Here is a 24,534-nt window from a genome sequence, read left to right on the forward strand (position 1 = left end):
CATCCAAGAGGATGAATAGCAAGGGTTATGTGAAGCTCACTGCACAGTAATCCAGGCAGACACAGGGGATAAATCCCCACACCAGGTCGTTCTGTGATCCCTCTGCAGAAACAGCAGCCCTTTTCTCTTAGGTACAACAGTCTCCTGGAGGTGATTGCTCACACGCTGAAGGATTTGCTGAAAGCTCTCAAGGGCCTGGTTGTGATGTCCTCTCAGCTGGAGCTGATGGCCAACAGCTTGTACAGCAACTCCGTCCCCATTGTGTGGAACACCAAGGTAACACTTGCCAACCAGCACCGCTACCCCAGGAGTTCTTCTGACCCCAAGGAGAGCATCAAACTCCACAGCTGGGCTGGGCTGTCACATGGAGCAGGCTGTCTGGTTTGCAGATGTCTCCTGCCTTGCACAGAGGTTCTCAGCCCTAAGCTGGAGGAGTCCCTGGGCTTTGGGCAGCTCTCAGCAACTCGGGCTTTAGGGTGCCCTTGTTTGCATTCAATACCTTCCTCTCCATGTGCCCCACAGGCCTACCCATCACTGAAGCCCTTGGCATCCTGGGTGAATGACTTGGTGCAGCGGGTTGAGTTCCTCCAGAAGTGGATCAGCCACGGGATCCCCTCTGTGTTCTGGATCAGTGGGTTCTTCTTCCCTCAGGCCTTTCTCACTGGCACACTGCAAAACTTTGCTAGGAAGTCTGTCATCTCCATTGACAACATTTCATTTAGCTTCAAGGTAAGGGAGTTAGACAGATTGTTTTTGCTGGATTTTTTGGGGATTTGCTGCCTGACCACAAAGACAGCAGTTCTAGGCCCGACCTGCCCAATAGGTGGAACCAGTAGCTGCACATCCCCTCTTCCCATGTGCACCAGATACATCCACCCTCAGCACAGACACGTCCATGATGCAACCAGTGACCTCTCCATCTCTCCAGACCTGCTCAAATCCTTTCTCCACAGCCTTTTCCTCAAGCTGTCCCACACCATCATGATCCGAGCTGCTGGAAAACCCAGCCCAGAGATATCTGAGAGCTGGAGCAGGCTTCCCTTTGGTAGTTCTGCCTTGACCAAGAGCAGAGTAAGGGGTTTCACAGGTCTGCAGGACCAAGCCTTGCTCACAGCCCCAGGCCCATTCTCTTCCACAGATGATGAAGGAGTCAGCGAGCGAGCTCTCTCACCCTCCCTCTGAAGGCTGCTACATCTATGGCTTGTTTCTTGAGGGCGCCCGCTGGGACACCTCTGCGTTTCAGCTGGCAGAGTCCCGTCCCAAGGAGCTGTACAGCGAGATGGCTGTCATCTGGCTGCTTCCTGTCGCCAATCGCAAGCCTCCAGCTGCTGGCATATACCTGTGCCCCATCTACAAGACACTCACTCGTGCGGGTAGGTGCCCTAAAGACAGCCCCCAGAAGCAAAGGAGACCTTAGAAGTCGCTGCAAGGATAGGCAGCCCAGGAGAAACTGCAGGAGCTCTTACAGCTCCTGCTGTGCCTGCCTGTGCCCTGGCAGCAGGGCTGCAGTGCCACGCTGAGCCCCTTTGCCTCCCTCCTCACAGGGACACTGTCAACAACGGGCCACTCCACCAACTACGTGATTGCTGTGGAGATCCCCACAGACAAGCCTGAGAAGCACTGGATCAAACGAGGCACAGCCTTGATCTGCGCCCTGGACTTCTAGCCAGGAGCTGCCCAGGCAGGTGAACCACCCCAGGGACAGGTAAGGGAAGTCAGCAGGAGGCAGGAACTGACCACCAGCAGCTACTCTCCTCCTCTTTTCTCCCCAGCTGTTCATTACACCCTTTATTACAAATGGAGTTGAACTGCACCAGCATTGCATTCTGTTGTTTGTAATCCCCACAATTAGACCTCTTTTAGAATCACAGCATGGTTGGGTTGGAAAGGACCTCCAAGCCTCCCTTCTCAAGCTCTTCTCCCACTTCATACTCACACCTGGGATTGCCCCAGACCAAGTACAACGCTTTCCCTTGGCCTTATTGACTCTCATTAGGTTCTTGTGTGCCCACTTTTTGAGCCTGTCCGGGTCCCTGTGGATGTCATCCCTTCTGTTCTATCAGCTGCACCTCAGCTCAGTGTCACCCACAAACTGTGCTGAGGGTGCACTCGATCCCACTGTCCATGTCATTGATAATGCTGTTAAAGAGCACTGGTCCCAAGAGGGAATCCCCCCAGCACTCATCACCTGGACACAGAGCCACTAGCACAACCCTCTAACTGCAGCCATCCAACCACTTCCTTATCTGTTGAGTAGTCCAGCCTTTAAGTCCATCTTTCTCCAACTTAGAGATAAGGAAGTAATGCAGGACCATGTCAGAAGCCTTGCACAAGCCCTTTCTTTTTCTACCATAGCCATCACTCCACTGACTCAACCACCAGATGGGTCAGGCATGATCTGTCCTTGATGAAGCTGGGCTGGTTGTCTTGGACATCACCTTCCCATCTTCCACATGCCTGGTTTGTTCTTCCTGTCAGGTCCCTATCTCCACTGGAGGTCAGAGGGGAACACTACCTGCACTCCTGATCCCTTCAGCCTCTAACATCTTTCCCTTTTTATCTTTCAGTCTCCTTGTTGCACTTGCACATGTCCCAGTGTGAAAGACAAGGACTGAGTTGTAGTCTCTGGCTTTATCAGGCCCGGTAGCCTCTTCTCCCTGCTTGTGTTTCAGCCTCAGCCCAGCCCCCATCCTATTCCTGGCAATTCTCCCCTGGCCCTGGGGGTTCCTCTCACTCTGGTGCTCCCAGCTGCATACACACACACCTCCCCCCTCCCTTGCACACTGCTCCCCCCGTGACTGTTACAGGAGAGCTTTATTCCTTCAGACAGATCCATTACATACAGCACTTGGTATGAGACACAGCAAGAAGAAACAGAAGGATTTTCTTTCCTTCAACAAGTACAAAAAAAAAAAAAAATAATAATAATTCCACGGTCAAGATCTGTACAAATTTGCACGTTTGGCAAAGTCAGTCCCCCCTGCAGCTGTTCCTCTTCCCCCCTCACAGCTACTTCTTCCCCCATCAGAACAGGCGCTAACCTCCGGCTGCTGGGGACAGGGCAGAAACCTTCTGCAAGAACAGAGGGGGCTGGGGGGCAGGGATGGGGTCTGTGTGGCCGGCAAGCTCCTGCACTGCAGCCTGCTTGGGCAAGAAAAGCAGCTTTGGGCTCCATCCCATTTCTGCCTGCCACTGAAGTTCCCGTCACCTCTTCCCACACTGAAAGGCTTCGCTCAGGGCACCAGGCACTTCCAGGTCCAGCTTCCAGCCCCCAGCACCAAGGCCAAGCCACCAACCTTGCGTTCTTTATTCACACCTCTCTGGGAACAAGGAGCAATTGTGTGTGATCCAGAAGCACTGCCAGGGCCACACTGCTGGTCCTTAGCAGAGCGGCTGTAGAAGCAGGGCCACTTGCCCTCCCAGCACCACCACAGAAAGCGAGGGACAAAGTCCAGGGGGGACTCTAGCCCTGGGGACAGGTGGCACTGCCACCCCAGGGGATCGGCACACAGATGGGGTCACACAGGGCCACAGTGCTGGAGAGCGGTTCTGTCCAGGAGCTGTTTCGCTCAGCCACAGCCAAAAAGCAGGTCAGAACCAGAAAATCAATTTTGTCAAGGAAGGTAAAGAACAGAAAACACAGGTGTGAGGGTCCTGGGGAAGCGCAGAGCTGAAGGCCTGGACACAGCAGAGCACCAACCCCAGGCAGCTGCGGCCAGCACAGCCTCGCATCAGCAGCCCCAGTGCCCCCGTGGTGCCCAGCCCCCTGGCCAGGTGGGCTCTTCCCTCCTCCCATCACCAGCCACGGCCCCAAGACAGGCCCAAGGCACCTGAGCGTGGCCACGGCCAGACAGGCAGCAGGGCTCTGAGCCTCGCCTTTGGCCGCAGGGCTCTCCTCAAGACAAGGCCTTGCTGCCTTTTGGGCTCGGAGGAAAACCCCATTTCTGCTTGTCCCCAAGCTCCACCTCAGCTGAAGGCTTCTCGCTGGGGTCCCTCTCCCTCAGGCAAAGGGTAACATATATCCATGTGCCACTGCCCAGAGCCACGAGGGTGAGCTGCTCTCAGTCTCAACCCCAAGGCTACTGCCGCTTGGCTTTGTATGGACGGGAGCGTTTCCGGCGGTCCGGCTTCCTCTGCTTGTGCAGACGGCCGATGCTGACCCCCTGCCGCCTGCGGACGGAGATGTTCTGCTCCACGAGGCTCGCCAGCATGCCTGCAGGGAAACAGGCAGCAAACACACTGCAGGCCACACTGCAAGCAGCCACTGTGCACAGCAGAGGGGGCTCGGAGCTGGCAGCACTGATGCTGGAGCGCAGCTCAAAGCACAGCAAGCTCCACGCAGCCCAGTGGTGGAGGCCCCAGATGAACTTGAATCTCGTGCTCTGCTGCCCGTGTCTTACCTTCCTGGGCCAGCATGGAGATGAAGGTACAGATGAACTCATCATAGTTGTGGGTTCTCCTCTGGTCATCGATCTACAAATAGATTGCGCTGCTCTCAACTGAACCACACGCCCTGTGCTTTGCCATCAGTATGGCCACAGACAGAAGCCTTCAGGAAGCTCAGCCAGCAATGCAAATGATACATGGACAAACTCACCTTGAATTTCTTCCTCTTCTCAACTTCCTCCTTCAAGCAAGCCTCGTAGTTTGCAATCTCAGCTTCCACACACTTCAGCAGTGCCAGCAGCTCCTGCCGGGATCAAGCAGAGCAAACGTGAGCAGATGGAGACCCGCATGCCAGCACCCAGCAGGGGAGCTACGGGGTGAGTGGGGGGCATTCTTCTCTGAGCTGGGATTCTCCAAAGAGAAAAAAACACTTGGCAGGGGGCAAAAACAGTACATTGTAGGGAACTTCTGAGCTTGGTTTATTCTGCCTGAGCCCAGCCCTAGTTTGCTTCACTAACAGAAGACATCTTTCCAGACAGCTCTCCTGCAGGGAGCCCTATATGTGCTGGTGCTGCCCAAGCCCGGTCGTGCTGGTGGCCGGAGGGCAGGGACCTGGGCAAGGCCCCACCTGGCTCCAGCCCGAAGGAGCACATCTCAAACACAGGAGGCAGGGGCTCTACCCACCGCCAACACAGAAGATCTCAGGATGACACACGGCACAGAACCTGCACTGCCCTGTGCCTCGAGGCACGGCCGCAGCGGCGCACGAGTGGGACAGCGTGTGCATGTGGTTCAGTCACTGCCAGTGCTGCTGCGTCTCTGGGCGAGCGCAGGGGGCTCCACGTCCCTAGGGCTTTTGCAGCACAAAACTCACCTTGGGAGAATACTTTTCCCCCCCAGGGTGATCACTGGTCCTGCCAAGTCCCACCTTCTCTTTGCTGCCACTGGCCTCACTGCCCTCCTTCTCGTCCAGTTTGATGGTGACCTGGGCTTCTTCACCGGGTTTGATGGAAGGGGGGGAGCTTTTCCCCCCATCTGCGCACAAGGGAAGGAAGCATTAGGAGCCACAACAGAGGGCACGGTCCCACCACCGCAGGGGACAGCTGGCACCAACCTGCAGCAGCCAGCGGGCAGAACACGCCGTCCTCTGTGAGATGCAGCAGCCCAGAGCTGATGATGGGCCCCAGGTCCCTGACGGCCCGGTTGTAGCGCAGGCAGTCAATGCGCAGGAGGCCGTCCTCCTCACCAAACAGCACCTTGGAGATGTGGGATGTGACGGGGCTGGAGGGACGCGTGGGGTTGGCCGAGCGGATGGGAGAGCGCAGCGGGGAGTTGAAGGCGCTGCCGATCTCGGAGGCGGTGTCCGTGCTCTCATTGCTGGGGGTGGGAGAGGGCTGGGAGTGAGTGACAATGGCCACAGCAGCTCCACCACCACTCGTCTTGATGGACAGGGGAATGGAGAGATCCTTCTGGGACTCCTTCAGCTTCTCAGCCAGGACGTTGATGGTGTTGGGCTGGAGGACGGAGAGCTGGCCATCCGCGGCCCCCGCTGTGTGCTCTTGCTTTACCTGCCCCTTCCTTTTGTACCTGCCCAGGAACGCAGAAGGGAAGGTGATGCTGCTGGAAGGAGGGGGCCCAGCTCAGCAGCACAGGCACCGCCAGCTCCACACTCAGCACTTGAGGCCACGTTGCTGAGATGACCTGAGATTGCGAGGCCTGGAACGTTTTCTAGGTCACCCCCAGTGCCAACAGCTTTTCTGGGAGCAGCTTGCCTCCCTGAGCTGCAGGGATTCCCCCCATAGTGACTGTAGTGGAAATGGTAAGTCAGGGCTTGACGCAGTGGTGGAGCAGCTTGCGGGAAGGTAGGGCTAACCCAGAGGAGCTCAGGTGTATGCAATGTACCTAAGTAACAGGAAGGAGTGAAGGCAGGATCCACCCCTTCCCAGACCTCATTTAAGGGCTGGCAGGGGGAGGTGAGGGTATCGTACTGGAAATCCCTGTGTACCTGATGCCTTCTGAAGGTAAGCAGCTTCTTTCCTTTATTTTGTGCCTATGGCTGTTGCATTTGAGCAAATCCTCACTTGCAGCAGCCTAAGATTTTCTTCTCTGCTGTCATTGTTGTGCTTTCCATCATGTTATACTGGTGGCAAATGAAGCCTCCAGGCAGAGCGTGTTCATTTCATGAGCTATTGGGCATCCTTACATGCAGCTCAGCCTCTGCCATCCAACCAAAGAGTACAGTGATGGATCAGCTATGAAGTGATTTCAGGCTAGGCCCCACCACCCCAAAATCAACCAGGAAATCCAGCGGGGTCAGCTAGGCAGGCTATGAAGAAGGGTTGGGCACAAAGCTAAGCTTCCTTTGCCCCCCCCCCCCCGCCCTCAACTCAAGCTGTTACCTGATGGCTGAGTTGGTGTTACGAACTTCCTCCTCCTCATCGTCATCATAGTCATCCTCATCATCTGAGTACTGCTGGTGCTGTCGGACCGGGACCCGGCTGCGACCCACTCCTGCTGCAAGGTCTTCCTCCTCCTGCAAAACACCATTGCTCCACCAGTTGGGTGAGGAGGAAGAGCCCAGCAGACAGTGTCCATGGTCCATCCAAGCACCACGGGCCTGAGAGAGCATCAGCAGCCCAAAGGAACCCAAGCTCACAGTTTAGGTCTGCCTAAGTCCTGCTGGTTTGTGTACAGCCAGGACAGCAGGAAAAAAAGGGAGCTGGGCTCTGCTCTTGTCACCTACATCTTCCCCATTCCTCCCACAGCAGGTCCCACAGGAAGCTCTTTCCTTTGGGCTTCGCTCACACACAGCCTTTATGCTCAGATCTGGTGTGTCTGCTTCTGCTCCTGCACAGCCCCCTTCATCCCAGGACCCAAGTTCCCAAGGCAACACAGTGACCTACAACAGCTAAGGGACCCACGTTAAAGCCAGTGTCTTTTGTCAGGTCACTTTTTACCCTCCCACCTTCCAGCTTGGGTAGCACAAGGGGAGACATGCTGGAAGGAAGGCCTTAGGCCTGCTGATAGTAGCAGTCCTGGGAAGCTGGGGGACTGGATGTGGAAAGCTTGGCTCAAACCAGATGTACTTCTGGCCTGGAGCTCCAACCCACCTGCATGGGGGACTTGGCATAGTTGTGGTTATCCAGGAAGGCTGGCAGCCTCTGCACGATGGGGTTGGGGTTTGCTGGAGGCACCCCATTGATGCTGCTTGCTGATGCCTTTGCCATTGGTTTTGATTTGGTGGGTGGGCTCTGCGTGGCTGTGGTGTGGCCCTGGCTGGCAGGCTCATCAGTGCTGTCTGCAATGCAAGCACAGCCTTTCATGGACATCACTGTTTACTCAATACCCTCTGCCACCCCTTTCTCATTCTATGAAACCCACTTCCCATTCTACTTCCAGCTGTTAGAAGTGTTCTTAAATGCAAGTCCTCCCCTTTTCAAGCTTTGTGTCCCTCCTCCCAGTACTTGGGTTTACAACAGAACTGGTCAACTGGGCTTGGAGAAAAGAAAGTAAAGCTGACCATAGAAGTTCCTCAAGCTCTAGGTAAGCCAGAGATTGTCATCAGCCAGTGGAAGTGCTTGCTCCACAGCAGGCTGGAATGGCTCACAGCACCACTGGAATGGGAGCCTACCTGGATGGGTACTCTCTGGGGCCACAGTCTTGCTGTTGGCTGGCTTTGCCTCTTCAGGAGATTGAGATTCCTGAGACTTCTGGGACTGGATCAGCTCAGGCTGAGTGACTCGGATAAGCTTGAAGGCAAAAGACAGATTGGAAGTGACTGCTGGACCAGGGAGTTCAAACCAATCGCTCCCATTAGAGCATTGCAGAAGGAGAACTCTTGAAGTAAGCCGATCTCTAAGCATTTGTGTACGATCAGCCAGCAACCCTGTGGTTAACCCCCAAGAGAGCAGCAAAAGGCCGAGCAGCAACAATACTCCTTTTCTGGGAAGAGGTCACCCTCAAGACACACACAAAAAAAAACAAGAAAAAAAAAAAAAAACACAAAAAGAAAAGCCACCACAGAACCAACCACCCAAGGTACCTACAGCTCAGTGAGATGCCCTGACAGCACGGCCTATTTGCCATCACAGCCCTGCACTCCCACAGGGCTTGGGCTGCCCCACCTGCTGCAGGGCCTCCAGCACAGTCTGGCGATTCATCTTCAGGATATGGAGCTTAGACTCATATTTCATCCTCCGATCAGGAACCACTGCCATCAGGTTGAAACGGATGTCGTGGTATGGCTCCCTGCAGGACATTACAGGAGATGTCAGACATACTGAGCCCTGGGGCTCCCTGCTGATAACCAGCCTCCAACCAGACTTTGTGCCACTGAATGCCACCCTCTGGGTCTGGCCATTAAGCCAGTTTGCAATCCACCTCATCATCTGCTCATCCAGACCATAATGCATCTGCTTCTCTATGCAAATCTCAGGAGGTGGCATCAAAAGCCTTGCTGGAGTCAAGGCAGAGAATATTCACATCTCTTCCCTCATCTACAAGCCAGTTGTTTCACCACAGATGTTTCCAAGTTGCTCTGGCCTGACTTTCCTTTGGTGAATCCACGTTGACTACCTTTGATCACAATCTCCTTCACGTGGCTGAAAATGGTTTCCAGGATTACTGTTCCATCGCATTCCCAGGAATTCAGGTGATGCTGACTGGCCTGTAGGTCCCTGGCTTCTCCTTCCTGCCCTTCTTGAAGGCAGGAGTGACATTTTCTTTCCTGCAGTCCCCAGGTACCTTTCCCAATCGTCAAGATTGATATCTGCCCTCTGGCAGACACTGGGATGCTTGAATTCCCCCATGAGGACCAGGGCCTGTGAACAAGAGGCTACTTCTAGCTGTCTGTAGAAAATTTCACCCACTTGTTCCTCCTGGTCAGGCAGCCACAGCTGACACTCACTACAGTGTCACCCACAGCCACCTCTTTAGTCCTGACCCTTAAGTTTTCATTTGGCTCGTCCATCCCCATTCCCTGCACTCCAACTGCTCCCTTGACTAAAAGGGAGCTCCTCCTCACCTCCTCTGCTGCCCTTCCTGGAGAGCCTGTCTCTCTGCACCACAACACCTTCATAGCCCTGCAGCCACACACATCTCCAATTCCTCCTGTTTCTTCCCTGTGTTGCAGACCTCAGCACTCAGGCTCCTGCCCACACTGCAGAAGGCCACAGACTCAGCCAACACAGACCTCATGTGGCCACTCCTGTCCACAAGGCAGTCTGTAGAGACCACATCCTACCAAGTGCAGCTTGTCTGCAAACTCTGGGGCAGGGGAAGAGAAGGCAAGCTGGTGGTGCATTTGCACCACCCCCTGAGCAACGTCCTCAGCCCCACTTCCACAGCTCATTGCACAAACATGAGCAGAACTGATCCAAGGAGGTGAGGCAGTGCCTGCACCAGAGCCCAGGACATTACCCTGCAGTGGCCAGGCCGATGCGCTCCATGATCACTCTCCTGGCTTTGTCTGTCCATTCCTCGTCGTCAGCCCAGGGCCCTGTGGTAAAACAAAGCAAGAACTAGCAAAGAAGGCCACAGCTTCTGCTTCAGGCAGGACAGCATCAAGCAGGGATCCTGCTGTCCCCACGAGGCAATTTCATGGCTCCCTTACATCTCAAGGAATGAGAGACCCAGACAAGAAGGAGGACGGGACCAGAAGGACCACACTGTCAGCAACACACAGCCAATATGGCTTGTATACCTTGCCTCTGCCTACTGAATGGAAAACATTAGTCATCAGCAGGGCAGCCAGGCAAATTCTGAATCCTACAGAACACATTTTGCAGGCTCTGTGATCTCAAAGTCCAAAGAAATCCCTGCTTTGGAGCTGAGCTCCCACTGAATCTGTTCCGGTTTGTAAGAAATGTAAGTAGATTTCTTTAAGTGGATACTTTTCCAAGGGGCCTGATATACAGAAGTCCTAGCTGGGATAAAAAAAGTGTCTGAAAGACGGAACAAAGTGGTCAGGTTGTAAGAAAGGGGAGCAGCTCAAGCAGTTCTGCTGGGATCAGCATTGGGGACCTTGGGCCTCAGCACACAAAGGCTATTTGACACAGCAAGGAGGTGAGGAGACAAATTCTGCTTGCGACACCATGTTATTTCAGAGCAGCAGAAGGACTTAATGGCCCTCAGCAACATGGGAGGAACACAGGCTGGAAAAAACAATGCAGTAATTGTTTCCCATGCTGCTGTTGTTTTTTTTTCTTTTTTTTCTTTTTTATAGCCCCCAGAGTAAAGTCTCCAAAATGAGCTATCAACACTCAGGACAAATCTGGAATAATTCTTCACTAGCACTAGCTAATGGTAACTGACAAACAATACACTCATGGACAAACCAGGGTTCTTACCATGGTCAATGGGATAAACCTTCAGCCCATCCAGCTCAAACAGCCGTCCCTTGATAGGGACATAGCTGACAAAATGGAAAGCCTCCATGGTTCGTACAGCACTGATCCCATTCTGTTTCTCTGGCAAGTGCCGTGGCTCCGGCCTGCGACAGCAAGGGGCAAAAGGTCAGTGCAGAGCCTGCTCCAGCAGAACTGAGCTGCAGGAGACCCCCTCACTCACCTGGCGTGGCTGTTGTGGGCCTTGGCCAGCTCGGGGGCATTGCCGATGGCATAGCCTTTACTCTGCAGCAAAGAGCAAGAGAGAAAAATAATGGAGAAGTAAAAGGAAACCAAGGAAGTGCTTCCCCTGTCAGCTCCCTGCTCCCTCCATCCACACGCAGGGCTTTAAGAGCAGCTTCCAGGCACAGCCTCTCCTCTGCTGAGTTACGAGGTGAAGACCCAGAATGAGACAAACACACAACTGCGAAAGAGAAGCAAAGGGAATTACAGCTGGAGAGAAGCACGGACTTCAAGACAGGTCTGAAGGCAGGAGGAGCACATTTCATCACAGGCTTGGGCTGGAAAGGAGTGAGTTTGCTAAAGCACGGTCCAGAGAGGGAGCAGGAAACAGACGCCGTGTCACCCTTGCATAGCCTCCATCCCTACCTCAGGGCTGAATCCTTTGGTGAAATCCTTCATGCGACTCAGTGTGGGGCCCAGGTCAACATTGTTGCAGTTCAGGAGGACGCTCAGCAGGGCATGGGTGGCACAGGAATTGGGGATCAGCTGCAGGGCAACACAAGGCTGGCTTCAACAGAGGAAACAACCCTTCACAGTCACCAATAATCAATGACAAGGTCAGTATGCAGAAACCACTTCTAAAGCAGCAACTAGAGGTGCACCTTGTCTCACAAAAGAAGGGAGATCGCCCTCATGCAGCAAGGCATGCCACAGCCACACGAGAAGCTGCCCACAGAGCAGAGAGGCTCTCAGCCTTCTCTGGGGTCCAGCTCTCCCTGAGGTGTCACAGGAGATACCTGCCTCCCTCTCCTCGCCCTCAGCCTACCTGGTGAGCAAAGAACATGTTATTAACGATGTCATCGTCGATCACCGACGTCTCATCCACCAGGGTAGAGACCTTCCTGCGGGATCTGCGCTCCTCAATCCACTTGAACAGGAAGATGAACCCATACACGGGGCTGTGGAGAGATGTTAGCAACTGCACCACGATGGACAGGCCACTGCAGTGGGGCTGCTCTGCCTGCTGCCAGAGACCTTCTGTTTCAAACCGCAGGCAGAGAGAGAGAAAGCAGAACTACCAGCCACACGTCACCAGAAGTGATCATCCCTACCACAAGAGCCCCGTTACCCAGGGCACTCCCATGCTGATGCTCAGGACAGCAGGTGAGCTTGAAAACCCAGGGGTTTGACAGGTCTCAAGACAGAGAAATAGGAGGCAAAATCCACCTCTGGGCACTCAGGCACTCACAGCCTTCTGAAAAATTGCTTAGCCTCCAAACAATTCCCTTCTCTTATAAATATCCCATATTCATTTCCAAAAGGGCATCAGCCAACAACTTTTAAGAAAGCTGCAGTTTCAAAGCACTGAGATGGAGAAATCCCACGCTCCAAGCAAGCAGCCTTGATGCTGGAGTTCTCCATGCCAGAAGAGAGATTAATCCCCAGAATGTGCCCCCACACAAAGTCTTTCTGGGTAACTGTGTCCAGGACCAACCTGCCATCACAACCCATAATGCCAGGAAGGATAATTCAGCAGAAGAGCAGGAGCTCACCTGCCTGTCCCAAAGTGGAGCCAGCACTCCTGGCTCATTGTTCTCAGTGCTGACAGCCTCACTAGAGTCCCCTCAGCCCTAGAGAGACATTTTGCTTAACAGAACCCCCACTTTCAAGTGCACAACTCACCCCTGGCATTTGCTCTGCAGATCATAAATCTCTTCAACCTGCACCCCTTTGACCCCTGCAAACAAAGAGCAGAAGCTGGTATGAAGCCCACCACAAAGAGCTGGAGGTAATGCCAAGCATGAAGTCAGCTTCCCAGGAAGGTGCCTTGGACTCACCAAAATCTTCGACCAGGAGTGTGAAGAGACCTGGAAAGGGACAAAACCAACAGGTTAGTTTGGGCATGGTGCAGAGAGAGAAAACTGCTGCAGTTTTTTTCCAGCTGTGCTGTGACTTGAGATCACACTTACCCCCCCCCCCCCCCCCCCCTTGGTCAGCAGCAGAGCTTAGGCTTCCCACATCCCTCCATCTTCTTCCTCAAGACAACCTAAACCAATCCCATCCCTGCTAGCCTCCTGCTGTTGGAGCCAGCTCAGCACACTGGCCAACACAACCAACCTGCCAAAAGGCAAACCCCCACCACAAACAGGACAGGGAGCTCCTAAGCAATGCTATTCCTTCAGCTGAGAGGAAAGCAGCCAAACGAATGGATCACAGGGCTGTTGAAACATGACCACCTCTATTTTTGTTAGTGAAAGCAAGCTTGACAAAAGGACTGAGGGTCAAAAGGCTCATCAACATCTTCCTTTCTCCCGGGGAACCAAATCTGTCCTCACTGACCGTAATTTCCCATTCCAGAGGGACATAATGAGTGATACAAATACAGGGAGGGCTATTAGACATCAGGAGCTGCAGTGCCACAGCAAAAGCACTTGGTCCAGTTTTCTGGCAGTTCATCCCCCTGTGAGGAGTTAGCAAGCCCGAGACTGGAATAACAAATCTGCTTCTTGCACTCTCTTAGAAAGGCTGCTGAAAGCCCAATAAGGATTCAAGTCAGAGAAACATTCCTACACATAAGAGATTTAAGGAACCTGCTGTGAGTGATTTAACCAAGAAGGGAAGAGCCAAAAGGATTTGCCATCAAAGCTAAAGCTGCCAAACCAGAGAATAAACTTGCTCTCAAGTTTCAGAAGTTACAATCTGCTGACCACAGCAAAACAAGGGCAAAAAATGCACCAAGTATGTCACAACGTGGCCAGTGATGATTTGCACAGCTCGTGCACCAGGTGAACACAGCCACAAATGCTCAGAGTGGCAGCAGCACAGCCAGCAGACAGAGCTGGGTGCCCAAAAGGACAAAAGATAATGGGAACGAGCTGGAGAGAGAGGCTGTGCACCAGGAGAGCACTAATTCTTCACTACCAGAGGTGCCAACTCTGCTGGTAGCAGAAACCTCCTTGGACAGATTCAGACTCAGTAGGACATAGCTGTGCAGCCCCAGCAGGGAGCCTGGCATCCAGCTAAGGTCTGAGCTGTCACAGCCTGGGGTCCAGATCAGTGGCTCAGCAGTGGGCAGAAATGGCCACTCTGCAATTCTTCAGCACTCCAGTGAGAAGCTGGTACTAAAGCTGCACGCATCACTGCATGGGGATGGATTGCCTTGCAAGAAAACCACCCTCCATCCCAAGCATCAGGGTGCAAACTGTGTTTTGCTTTTGGTATCGTGGTGATGAAGAAGGGGAGAAAGACGGGAGTGATTTGGGCTATTCCTACACATCGGTAAAAGGATCAAGAGAAGCAGAACTTCAGTTGAGCAGGAGATCTGCAGCATACAGAACCCTTCAATGAGCACAGAAAGGCAAAGCAGGATGCACGGCAGCCCAGGCTGCTTGCCTACAACCCCAGAAGTCCACCCAAAGCTCACCCCCATGTGCTTTGTGACCGCAGAGTGTCCTGTCCCCCCGTACCAGAGGTGTTCCCTGCTAGGACAGCTCTGCTCACACTCTATAGTCAGCAATTGCTATCCTTGGTGTTTCGGGGATGAGATATCTACACAAATTTTTTGCATCCCAGTCAAAGCACTCCAGATGGCATCCACAAAACCCTTTGGGTTCAGCAGATCGCGCTGGGGCCAGCCTGGCCCTCTGCTTCCCAAACAGCGAGCCTCACTTTGTGCCTCCCTCCTGCTCCTGCAGCCCCACTCCCCATACCCGCACCCCAAACCCACACCCGCTCGCAGCCTCCCTCATCGCTGCCTCCCTTACCCACCCATAACCCCTCACTACAACGCCCACAGCCCCCTACGACCCTCAGCTGAGCTCCAAACCCCTTCTTCCTCCGCACAGCCACCCCCAGGCCTTGTCCGAAACCCCCGGCCTGCACCCAGAGGCCTCCAGGCCGCCCCCCGGCCCACACCTACAGGCCCCCGGCGGCCGCCGCCGCTCAGGCCCGACTCCCCGCCCCCGATCCGAGGCTCACCGGGGTCGCTCTCCAGCTCCAGCCAACCCTTATTCATCTTCCTGCGGCCCGGCCCGCGCCGCCATGTCCGGCCCCGCCGACCGCCCGACTCTGGGCCCCACCGGCCCCGCCGCCGCGCCCGCACAACACGTCATCGCCGTGCGACGCCGGGTGACGTCACCGCGCGCCGCCTCGCGGCCGTCCCGGGCAGCGGTGAGGGGGCGCCACAAAAGTCCCGCGGAGATCTGGGCCGGAGCCGGGCCCGGCGGCGAGGAGGCGCTACGAAAGTCCGCAGAAGTCTAGGCCGCAGCCGGGCCCGGAGCCTCCCGCTCTGCCCCGCTGTTTGAGGCTTCGTTCCCCTGCAGTTGGGGACTGGCTGGGACTGTGCAGCGCACCACCAGGCCCTGTGTCCAGTGTGGGGGAGCGCGGCCAGGCAGCAGGTTGTGGGGTAGGCCTGGGGCCTGGTGAAGGCTGAAGGCGCCAGGCAAGCCAGGCCCGGCCTCAGCTTCCGTAGGAAACAGCTGAAAATAGGAGGAGGCCGGGCCCATCCCAGGGGCTTTGTTACCCTGCAGCTCCCACACACGGCCCTGCTGTGTCCCCTGGGCTATGGGCTCCACGTGGGGCAGGGGTTGGCCCTGCGGCCCCTCACCGACTCAGTGGCAGCACAGGCCCCACAGCCTCTGCCCCATATCTCAGACACGTGCGGGGTAACGCAGCGCTGCCACGGACTTTGCTCCCATCAAAGGCACCGCGCTGCGGCCATTGTGCTGCAGGGAGGAGCAGTGATCTCATGGCCCAGCCCTGGCTTTGTGCAAGCTATTTTGGGGGTCAATTATTAGTATTTTCTTTCCCCTTCCTCTGCCTTCGAACAATGCTGGTCCCGGTGGGGCCTCGGTTCACACCATTGTGTGGGGCCACACTGCGCTGGGAGCAGGAAGATCGTTATCAGCCCGGCTGAGAACTTTGCCAGGCCCTCAGCATGGGGCCAGCAGTGCCTGCACTGTGGCCCTGTTCTTTGGAGCACTGTGCGTTGGGGAGTACTGCAGCTTGGTCCCCACCCCAAAGCCCCTGCCCACTGCTGCACTGGCACCGTTATTGCCCTAGCTTTGTTACCTTCCCCTAAGCCTCTCCCGTGTTTACCCAGGGATAGGTCTAACCTGTTTGAGGCTGATTGCCACCCTCTGACCCTGCCCAGCCCCAAAAGGGTCTGTGCTTTCCCTCAGATAGGGTTGAAATGGGGCTGAGGATGAGCCCACAAGTCCTTGCCAGGAACAGGAGCGGCATTGCTGGCCACATGCCTGCCCGAGTGCTTCTCCCTTTTCATACAAAGGCCACTCTGCTTCCCAGCACAAAGGCTGGGCTGGGGCCATGAGAGCCCCATCCTACACTGCATGATGCCGGGACTCAGCCTGGGAGGCTTTTTTGCACAATTCTCAGCTTCTCCTTATGAGGGCAGGTATTGTGTTTCCTGGGTGCCATGCTGGTGGCGTGGAAAGAGCCTGATCAAACCCCACAGGCAAAGAGGGGACTGGTGCCACACTCGGCCTCTTTATTTGTGGAGAAAGCCAGCAAGCTCCCCAGCGTCTCCGCCACTCAGGCAACCATAACCCTGTGCCTGGTAGCCCCCAGCAAGAGTGAGGGGCTTGGTCCCCCTGACACAGCCCATTTGGAGGGGGACAGGACCTGCCCAGGAGCCAGTCCTGGGGACGGAAGGACCTCGTGCAGCCGCAGCTCTGCCCGAGGACAGGTCCCCTGCGCTAAGTGGCTGCAGCTTGCCGGGGCACACGGATCCTCTCACCCTGCGGCTTGGCCACGCGCCCTTTCTTGCCCACATCCATGCCAGCCAGCGCGTGCTTGCCCTTGGCCATCTTGCCCTTGCGGTGGCCGCACCACAGGCGCAGGCACTGCTCCTCCACCCGCTGCCGGTCGGCTGAGCTGGCGAGGTGCAGGATGTCCTTGTACCAGGTTTTGGGTGCAGGTGCTGCCAGCCAGGCCTCAGGACAGGGTAGGTGCCTGTCCTCCCGTTGCCGGGGTGTAGCATGGGCAAGCTGCTCGCCCCCAAGCACCTCCAGGGCTGTCTTGGCCACTGTCTGGGTAAAGCCATGCTCCAGTGTCTTGCAGTAGTAAATCCCAGCATCACGGCGGTGCAGCTGGCGGAAGAGCAGCCCTTGCTCTGTCTGCAGGACCCGCTCATCTGTCTTTACCTGTTGGCCATGGCTATGAGGTCAGTCCCTTGTCCTTTTGGCAGGGAGAAGGGAAGGAGCAGGACAGGATGGGTGCTGGCGTCTCACCTCATCCCTCTGCTCATCGGGGGGTCTCTGCACAAACCACTGCACGCTGGCCTGTGGGGAGCGAGGCACACATTCCAGAAAGGTGCTGTTGTGCTCCATGCCATACAGCACCTTCTCTTCAACGTGCTCCAAGTCATCCACTGGGGCAGAGACAGAAGTGTGTACATGGTGAAGGCAAAGCCAAGCCACTCTACGCCCCATCACCTCCCTAGGTGTCCACCATGGCTTCAGTGCCCACCAGGGACAGATCTCCCCGAGAGCCCCAGCTTTCCTTGGGGCACCGTGGGACAGGGTAAAGGGGTTCTGGACATCTTGGGACAGCCCAGCCTCTCACCAGTCAGGTTCTGGTCCAGGCACTGGTGCACAGAGCTGGTGTGGCGGACGTAGCGGCGCTTGCCCGAGGGCTGGTAGCGGGTGCAGGCGGTGCCATCCCAGGCACAGTACGGGTCCCTGGCCAGGCAGCACTCGGCACAGGCAGTGCCATAGCTCTTGCACTGGTGCAGCCGCACCTGGGCCACCCCCAGGCTGGCACCCACATAAAGCTTTTGCTGGAGGACGGCACAATATGGCAATGACAGCAGCTACCTCCCAGTGGTGATGCTTGACCCCACTTCATGTAGCCCCTCCTGGTCACCCACCCTGTCCCTAACCCCAGACTCACGCGCTTGACAGAAATCTCCATCTGAGTGATGGGCACCGGCACCTGCAGGGAGAACAGCAGATGCAAAGCTTTGTCTAGCCTTGCCATGGGCAGCCCTGGGCCTCCACCTCCTGATGCTCAACAGCATGGTGCCATCCCTCTAGCCCATTCCCATGAGCATCGCCCACCTTAAAAACCTGCAGCTCCTCCAGAACAACTTCCTCTGTCACAGCTGAGCTCTGCTTCTGCAGCACCACCACCTTCAGCACCGAGCCTGCATCTGAAGGAGGGGAATGGAAACATGACCTCACGCCATACCAGACATCCACACGTGCCACTTGCAGCGCATACCTGTCCCTAAGAAGAGGACGTCATGCTGCCCATCCTCAGTGTCCACACGGTCCACCACGAGCTGGCGCAGGCCATGCTGCAGGTCAGTCTTCACCAGCAGCGGGCGGTGATGCCGTGGGCGCACAGCCCTGTACATCAGGGGGTGAGCACGGGCAAAGTGCAGCACCTCATCAGGCAGCTCCTTGGTGCTGCTGTATGGCCGCTGGGGCTGGTTGGTGGTCTTGCTGGGACACTGCAGGGACAGGAAGGACGCTGCTTGGCAACCAGCCCCTCATCAGAGCCTTTTTGGGTCCCTTCCCATATTCCACTTTGGGATCATCTCCACCTTAGCCACTCTGGGGATAGAGACCTCATTGGGATTGATCCCATCACCCCCCATGGGGATGTGGGAACTGCTCACCACGCCTGGGCGCGGGTAGGGCACGCGGCCCTCGTAGGCTCCCCACTGGTGGAGGGGGCTGTCCTGGTGGGCAAAGGGCCCGTTGAAGACCTCGCGGATGTCAGCCATGCGGTAGACACAGATGGCAGAGCCCTGAAAGACATGGCTGGAAGGGGACAGTGACAGGTGCATCGGTGGAGGGCATGGGAGCTCTGAGATGTCTGTGCAGCCCAGACTGGGGCTGATGTCCCTTTGGGCTGGGGCTGAGCCACCCACCTGACAGTGCTGAAGAGTGCGTAGATCTCTGGGTTCTTCCCATCCTTGGTCCTCAGCAAAAAGACATCCTCTGTGCAGGAGCAACCCGAGCCCTTGAGGTTGACTGGTGGCCCCAAAGCCACAGAGCCACTGGGGTCCCCTGTCAGCCCGCCTCCCTTACCCAGCTCATCGAAGTGGGTATCAATGCCACCAGGACCCGGGACGGAGCACACCAGGCGGGCTTTGTTGAAGGTGCTCCACTTGTTGACCAGCACCCTCTGGCCTCCAGCATCATTCTGTAGGGATGGGGGGCATCAGGGCCACCGCCGTGACTGAGTGCTCTGCACCCCTGGAGGTTTGGGAGCCTTCACCATCTCCAAAACTCAGGAATTTGCCACTGATACAGGAAACCACCCCAGGCTTTAGGTCCCCTAAACCAGGCACTGAATAGGCACAAGGGGAACATCTCTATCCCCTGCCGTGTCCAGCATGGTGCCACCAGCATCTCACCACGCAGACCCGTGCCACCCGGCTGACGATGGTGTGCTCCTTGCTGTCTGCCTCCACCACCTTCTCCGTGAAGAAGAAATAAGCTTTGTCATCATCTCGGTCATCATTGTCTGGGATCATGTAAGCAGCCACGAATTTGGGGTCTAGAAGAGAGCCGAGAAAGAGAGCAGCTGCCATCTGTGCAGTTCACATAATGGCTAGAAATGGGTGAAGAAGATCCATGTGAGGGCACAGGATGGACGATACCATTGAGCAGGCGCTGGTCCACCTCAGTGCGCAGCGCAGCGCGGGTCCCGGTGCTGCGGAAGATGCCGGGATCACGGCCGAGGAAATCCGCAGTGAGGCCAGCATAGAGCTCCCCACCTGGCAGAGACACCCTGAGTGCCACGGCCCCCCCGAGCCATTGGGAACCAGTCCCAGTGCCCAGCAGCACAGGGGACCCCAAGGGCAACAACTGACCGATGATGGTGCTGGCAAAGGCACGGTCAGGTTCATGTGGGCACCTGCCACGACCGCTCTCCATGCTACCGGGATCCAAACTGAAGGCATGCTGGGTCTGGAGGAAGATGGGACCATGATGGGGGCATGTTGGAAGCCCGTCTAGGGTCCTATGGGACTTGGAGCCCACGCTTTTTGAGGCAACCCATCAGCAGGAGCTGGGTTTGCCAGGGGGGTGGCAGATCCCTGGCTCCTGGCCAGGGCAAACACCGGGTCCAGAGTCCCCATGCAGTCTCACATCACAGGAAGGAGGAGAATGGGGGTGGGATGGTGCCTTGAGCAGGCCCCTACCTCTCCACGGTGCCCCACGTAGATGAAGGTGCAGACGGGGTGGCAGGCACCCGTGCCACAGGCCAGCAGGTGTGTCCGGTTGTAGGGCTGCAGCAGGCGGACGTAGTTGGCACAGTCGGTCTGGGGACAGGCAGGGAAGGGGGAGGCTGGTGGGGACCATATGGCGGGGCTGTGCCAAGTGGGCTCCACCAACCAGGAACCTCAGCACATTGCAAAAGGAATGGGCTTTTGGCTGCTCCTACCCCCATTTTGTGTCTGCTTGCACTGAGTGAAGGGGAGGAAACAAAGGGAGGAAATGTGGGAGACGGAGACCCATGGCAGCCCTTGCCTCCAGACACAGAGTGCCTGTGACAGCCCCTTGGCTATCTGCAGGCCCTGCCAGCAGGGACAGTCCTCTCCCCTGAGGACCACTAGGGATGACTACCCTGGGGACATCATCCTCCTCCCCAGCAATGGAGAAATCATCCCTTGCACCACAACCATATTCCTTGTGGCCTCCAGCTCGGTGCACACTCCATCCTCTCCCAAACCTGCCCTTGTTATGGGGAGGCTTGCTCCATCCCCACCATTCTCAGGCACAGTCTCCTTGTGCTCAGCCTCTCTCAGTGCTGCCCACCCTACTCCATCATCGTGAGGCCCTGTGTCTACTGGGAGCCTGCTGCTGAACAGCCCCCAGCCTCCCTGCTGTTTATTTTCCCTTTGCAAAGAGCCTCCAAAATGAGTTAAAAAAATAAGTGTAGGGGAAAAAAAAAAGAAAAAAAAAAGAGGGAAAAGCAAGGCTGTCCCAGCTTGGATCTGTCAGAGCTTGGAAAATAAACACACCAAGCAGGATGGGCACTGCCGGGAGGGGTTTGTGTGGGGTGAGGGAACCTGGTGGCTATGGCCACCCCCCACCGTCCTCCAGTTTCAGGTCAGGGCAGGGAGGATGTGAAGTAATTGCAAAGAGGGGAATGGGGTCACTAAGCCAGATCGGGCAGCACGTTTCCCACACAGGGGGGAGTGGGGGTGGCCAGCAGCACGGCAGCTCACACCCCTCCATCACCACCCTGAGCTGAGACCACGCGCAGCTCCATGCATGGATGCTCTGTCATGAAGGACTGCAGGGAGGCTCCCAGCCCATGGATTTTGGCTCTCTTATCTCAGCTTTCCCAGCCCATCTGCTCCTGCACACTTGGTGCCTCCACATTCGAGCTGCCCTGGTCCCATCGATGGGATTTGCAGAGCCAGGTGCTCCATCACCAGCTCCCTGCCTCAGTTTCCCCCATGTCTGCAGCAGTCCCACGGTCCCACATCCTAGCTACAGCCAGCTGCAGAGACTCACTGCTGGGTCCTTCCCCTTCTGAAAACACTCCTCCGTCTGTCCGGGCAGTGGTGGCCAGTAGATCTGGAACAAAAAGGTACTTTGGGAGCAGGTGGAGAGGACAGTGGGCCCCTCACCTTGTGACCCTCATCCCTGGGCTGCTGGGACAAGCTTGGGAACCACCACCCCCCAGCAGCTAATTGCTTTGGGATGCCTTTCGGAGCCCTCGCTGTGCGGTGGCTTCACCTGGCACAGGGCAGTCACGATGCCTGCAAGACCCGGCTCACCTCCTTGGTGTCAGTGCTGGCCCTGTCCAGACGCAGGGAGTAGAGCACATCCTTGCCCCCAATGAAGAGCCTGTCACGGTACTCATCCAGGTAGAGGGAGCGGAAGCCCAGGAAGCCCCGGTGGCCAAAGAAAAGGACGGAGCGGTTGGTACCCAGGAGCTCTGCAAGGCAGGGAGAGCAGCGTTAGTGGGAGCCATGCTGGCCCCAAAACCCTGTGGGATGCTGCAGGAGCAGGGGCATGGGGTGTGACGGGGCCAAGGGACATCGTGGCATGGAAAAGTGGAGAGGGTTGACGTGACATAGCACTGAGATGTCCCAGGGCATGGGGCACAACGGGGAGGAGTGGCCACAGCGCGGGCATCAAGGGATGCTGAGGTGATGAGGAAGTGACTTTGGGATGCTGAGCAGGACAGTGGGGGCTCGGCAAGGTGGAGCACTGGGTACTGAAAGCCTCAGCTCTGTGGAACCCCAGCCTGGGTGACAGAGGGCAGGAAGGGAGGGGGTTCGGCTTCACCGAGCCTCAAAACTGCAGCACTGACCCCAAGCCTGGCCCCTGAGCGGAGGAGGAGGAGGACAAAGGACCATTGATGGGCACAGCCATCCCCAGACACACCCAGGGGGCTGCCAGCTGCCGTGTCCCCATTCCCAGCTAGGGTGTACCCAGCATGGCCCAGGGTCTGTCCCCAGGAAGGGCTTGGGGGGAGGATGGGGGGCAGTGGCAGCCCCGAGATCCTCTGCCCCAATCCCTGGGGAACCCCAACCCAGCACCCTCCCAGCCCCCTGACCCCTCCCCCACTCCCCTGGGCCAAACCCAAGAACACACCGTCGTCTCCTCCTGTTCCTGCCCAGCAATAATATTTTCCCAGCTCAGGATAACATCGGCAAAGCCAACAGGCTGCTTATATTGTTTCAAGCATGGATTTCCCTTCTCCCCAGCCCCAGTCAATTCCTCCCACGCCTCATGTTACACTGGCGCCGCACGCCCCCTCCCCAGGGACAGTCAGCGGCCCGGGGGTCCCCATGGGGAGGGAGACCACCGAAGGGGCAGCAGGAGCTGGGGGCACGATGCCCTGGGATGCACAGCAGGGATTGTCCCAGTGCTGGGAGTCAGAGCGGATGGCAAAGAGTGGGCTGGGCAGCGGGGTGAGCTGGGGACACGGCCACCCCGGCAGTGCCACCGCAGGAGGCGATGTCCCCTCTGTCCCTCTTGCTGCCCCAAAAGCAGCTCGGGAGAGCGCAGCCAAGCGCAGGCTAAGTGAGAGCAGGCTTTGGCTCTGCCCGGTTTTTATTTTTGAGGCGCTTCAGAGGCTCCTAATGGTTTTAATTGAAATGTTCGTTCGTTTCGTGGGAAATTTCAGCTTCTGTTTCCAATTTGGAAGAGGAACAGAGTAATCAGCTTAAGAAGGAAAAGAAAAAAAAAAAAACAACCACGCTTCAAAAGGTTCCCTATGCCCTGGGGTGCTGGGCACCCGCCCGCCACCACAAGCCCTCGTGGGACCAACGTGATGCCAGAGCCCATCAGGCAGCAAAGCAGCACCCAAACCTCACACCCGGCTCTGCCAGGGACCCCAAAAGCCCCCCCCCCCTCCACAGCCTGAAGCTGTAGGATCCCATCCCACCACGGGCACCTGTCACCCCTGGGCTGAGTGGCCCCGCTGTGCCTCAGTTTCCCCATCCCAACAATTGCCTTGTGCCGTTGGGATTGTTTTATTTTTTAGAGCTGTTCGTTGCCTTTATGCAACATGGGGCGGGTTCGGGCGCTCCGGAACCCCGCTCGGCTGTCAAGCTGGACTGAAATCTGTGCCTGCATTCTGCTGGAGAGCCAGGAGCGCGGGACGAGATGAAATTAAACCCGAGCGCAGCGTCCATCGTGGCAGCCCCAGCCGATGGGAACAGCCGTGGGATGCCCTCACTGCGCTCCCAGCACCGTGCCTCGGTTTCCCCACCCGGCGCTGGGAACGAGGGCTGCTCCCCTCCAGCCCCGCTCCTCCCCTCTGTTCCACAGCCCCCACAGCCCACCCAGGATCCGAAGCGAGATGCGATCCCCATCCCATCATCCCACCCGCTGCAATCCCGACCCTTTCCCCCCGGCCCGGCTCACCGCGGTAGGGCAGGCGGAGCCGGGGCGGGCTGCTCCCCGCGGCCAGCAGCGCGCCCCACAGCCAGCCCAGCGCTGCCGCCGCCCGCATCCTCCTCCCGGGGCCGCCGCTCCCCGGGGCCGATGCTTTTATGGAGCCGCGCTCCGCCCCGGCCCGCCCCGGCCCCAGCCCGGCCCCCGCCCCAAGAGCCCCAAGGGCTGCGTCCCATGGGACGGGTGCGCAGGGGGTCCCCAGTCTCCGGTCCACAAAGAGTTATAGGGAGCAACCCCAGGGTTTCCCCCCAGACAAGAGGATGGGGTGCAGGGAGGGTCCCCCAGGGGTGCTGTTCCGCTGGAGCACGGTGCTCTCCCAGAGCACAAGCCGGGCACGCGGTAGGTGGGGACACGGGGAGCAGGTGTCCCCACGTCGCGGTGGCCACGGGGACAAAGCAGCCGGCGACGCGGGGCGGGCGGTGCGCCGCGCCTCCCGAGCTCCGGCGCCGGCGCCGGCGATGCGTGAGAACCCCGTGCCGCATGCAGAGCTCTGCCGGTCCCAACCTGCACCGAAGTGCTCCGGTGGAACTCGGCCAGCCCCGTGCACAGCTCCCCGGGGGTGGGCACAGCGTCTGGACCGGATGCGGCACCCTCGGGTGCTGGGCACAGCACGGCTGGGGGTGGGAGCAGGGAGCGGGGCCAAGCCCTCGGGTACCTCCGGCAAATGAGTGCGGGCTCCTGCCGGGGCTTGC

General features: G+C 57.2%; 3 protein-coding genes across 5 annotated transcripts in view; 1 reads left to right on the forward strand and 2 right to left on the reverse strand.

The window, feature by feature from the left end:
* Positions 1 to 2,690, forward strand: part of DNAH1 (dynein axonemal heavy chain 1) — a 73,444-nt gene extending 70,754 nt beyond the window's left edge. The window contains exons 78-81 of the mRNA XM_048958008.1: positions 132 to 276; positions 523 to 729; positions 1,139 to 1,373; positions 1,545 to 2,690. Coding sequence (XP_048813965.1) covers positions 132 to 276; positions 523 to 729; positions 1,139 to 1,373; positions 1,545 to 1,666 — 709 coding nt within the window. The 3' untranslated portion in view covers positions 1,667 to 2,690. The remainder of the gene's footprint in view (positions 1 to 131; positions 277 to 522; positions 730 to 1,138; positions 1,374 to 1,544) is intronic.
* A 105-nt stretch (positions 2,691 to 2,795) lies between these two features.
* Positions 2,796 to 15,077, reverse strand: BAP1 (BRCA1 associated protein 1). Of its 3 annotated transcripts, none has more exons than XM_048957990.1 (17): positions 14,931 to 15,077; positions 12,791 to 12,820; positions 12,636 to 12,690; positions 11,779 to 11,911; positions 11,379 to 11,498; positions 10,954 to 11,015; positions 10,734 to 10,876; positions 9,805 to 9,883; positions 8,511 to 8,634; positions 8,018 to 8,135; positions 7,497 to 7,684; positions 6,786 to 6,919; positions 5,501 to 5,763; positions 5,261 to 5,421; positions 4,598 to 4,690; positions 4,401 to 4,473; positions 2,796 to 4,213 (listed from the first exon to the last, which is right to left on the reverse strand). In XM_048957990.1, the coding sequence occupies exons 1-17, from the start codon at positions 14,965 to 14,967 to the stop codon at positions 4,080 to 4,082; spliced, it is 1,947 nt and encodes a 648-aa protein (XP_048813947.1). In that variant the 5' UTR covers positions 14,968 to 15,077; the 3' UTR covers positions 2,796 to 4,079. The 3 variants fall into 3 exon arrangements, with proteins under 3 accessions (XP_048813947.1, XP_048813945.1, XP_048813946.1); XM_048957988.1 differs by having other exon boundaries at positions 5,501 to 5,973; positions 14,931 to 15,076; XM_048957989.1 differs by having other exon boundaries at positions 5,315 to 5,421; positions 5,501 to 5,973; positions 14,931 to 15,074.
* Positions 15,078 to 16,435: 1,358 nt separating this feature from the next.
* SEMA3G (semaphorin 3G) lies at positions 16,436 to 23,915 on the reverse strand. Its single transcript, XM_048957357.1, has 16 exons — positions 23,813 to 23,915; positions 21,712 to 21,872; positions 21,446 to 21,508; positions 20,125 to 20,244; positions 19,795 to 19,891; positions 19,582 to 19,698; positions 19,336 to 19,478; positions 19,007 to 19,121; positions 18,847 to 18,916; positions 18,592 to 18,736; positions 18,192 to 18,423; positions 18,029 to 18,120; positions 17,862 to 17,903; positions 17,535 to 17,748; positions 17,201 to 17,340; positions 16,436 to 17,113 (listed from the first exon to the last, which is right to left on the reverse strand). The coding sequence occupies exons 1-16, from the start codon at positions 23,898 to 23,900 to the stop codon at positions 16,667 to 16,669; spliced, it is 2,286 nt and encodes a 761-aa protein (XP_048813314.1). The 5' UTR covers positions 23,901 to 23,915; the 3' UTR covers positions 16,436 to 16,666.
* Between the last annotated feature and the right edge of the window lie 619 nt (positions 23,916 to 24,534).

The sequence above is a fragment of the Lagopus muta genome, chromosome 11 (genome assembly GCF_023343835.1).
Source record: "Lagopus muta isolate bLagMut1 chromosome 11, bLagMut1 primary, whole genome shotgun sequence".
In the NCBI taxonomy this organism is placed as follows: domain Eukaryota; kingdom Metazoa; phylum Chordata; class Aves; order Galliformes; family Phasianidae; genus Lagopus; species Lagopus muta.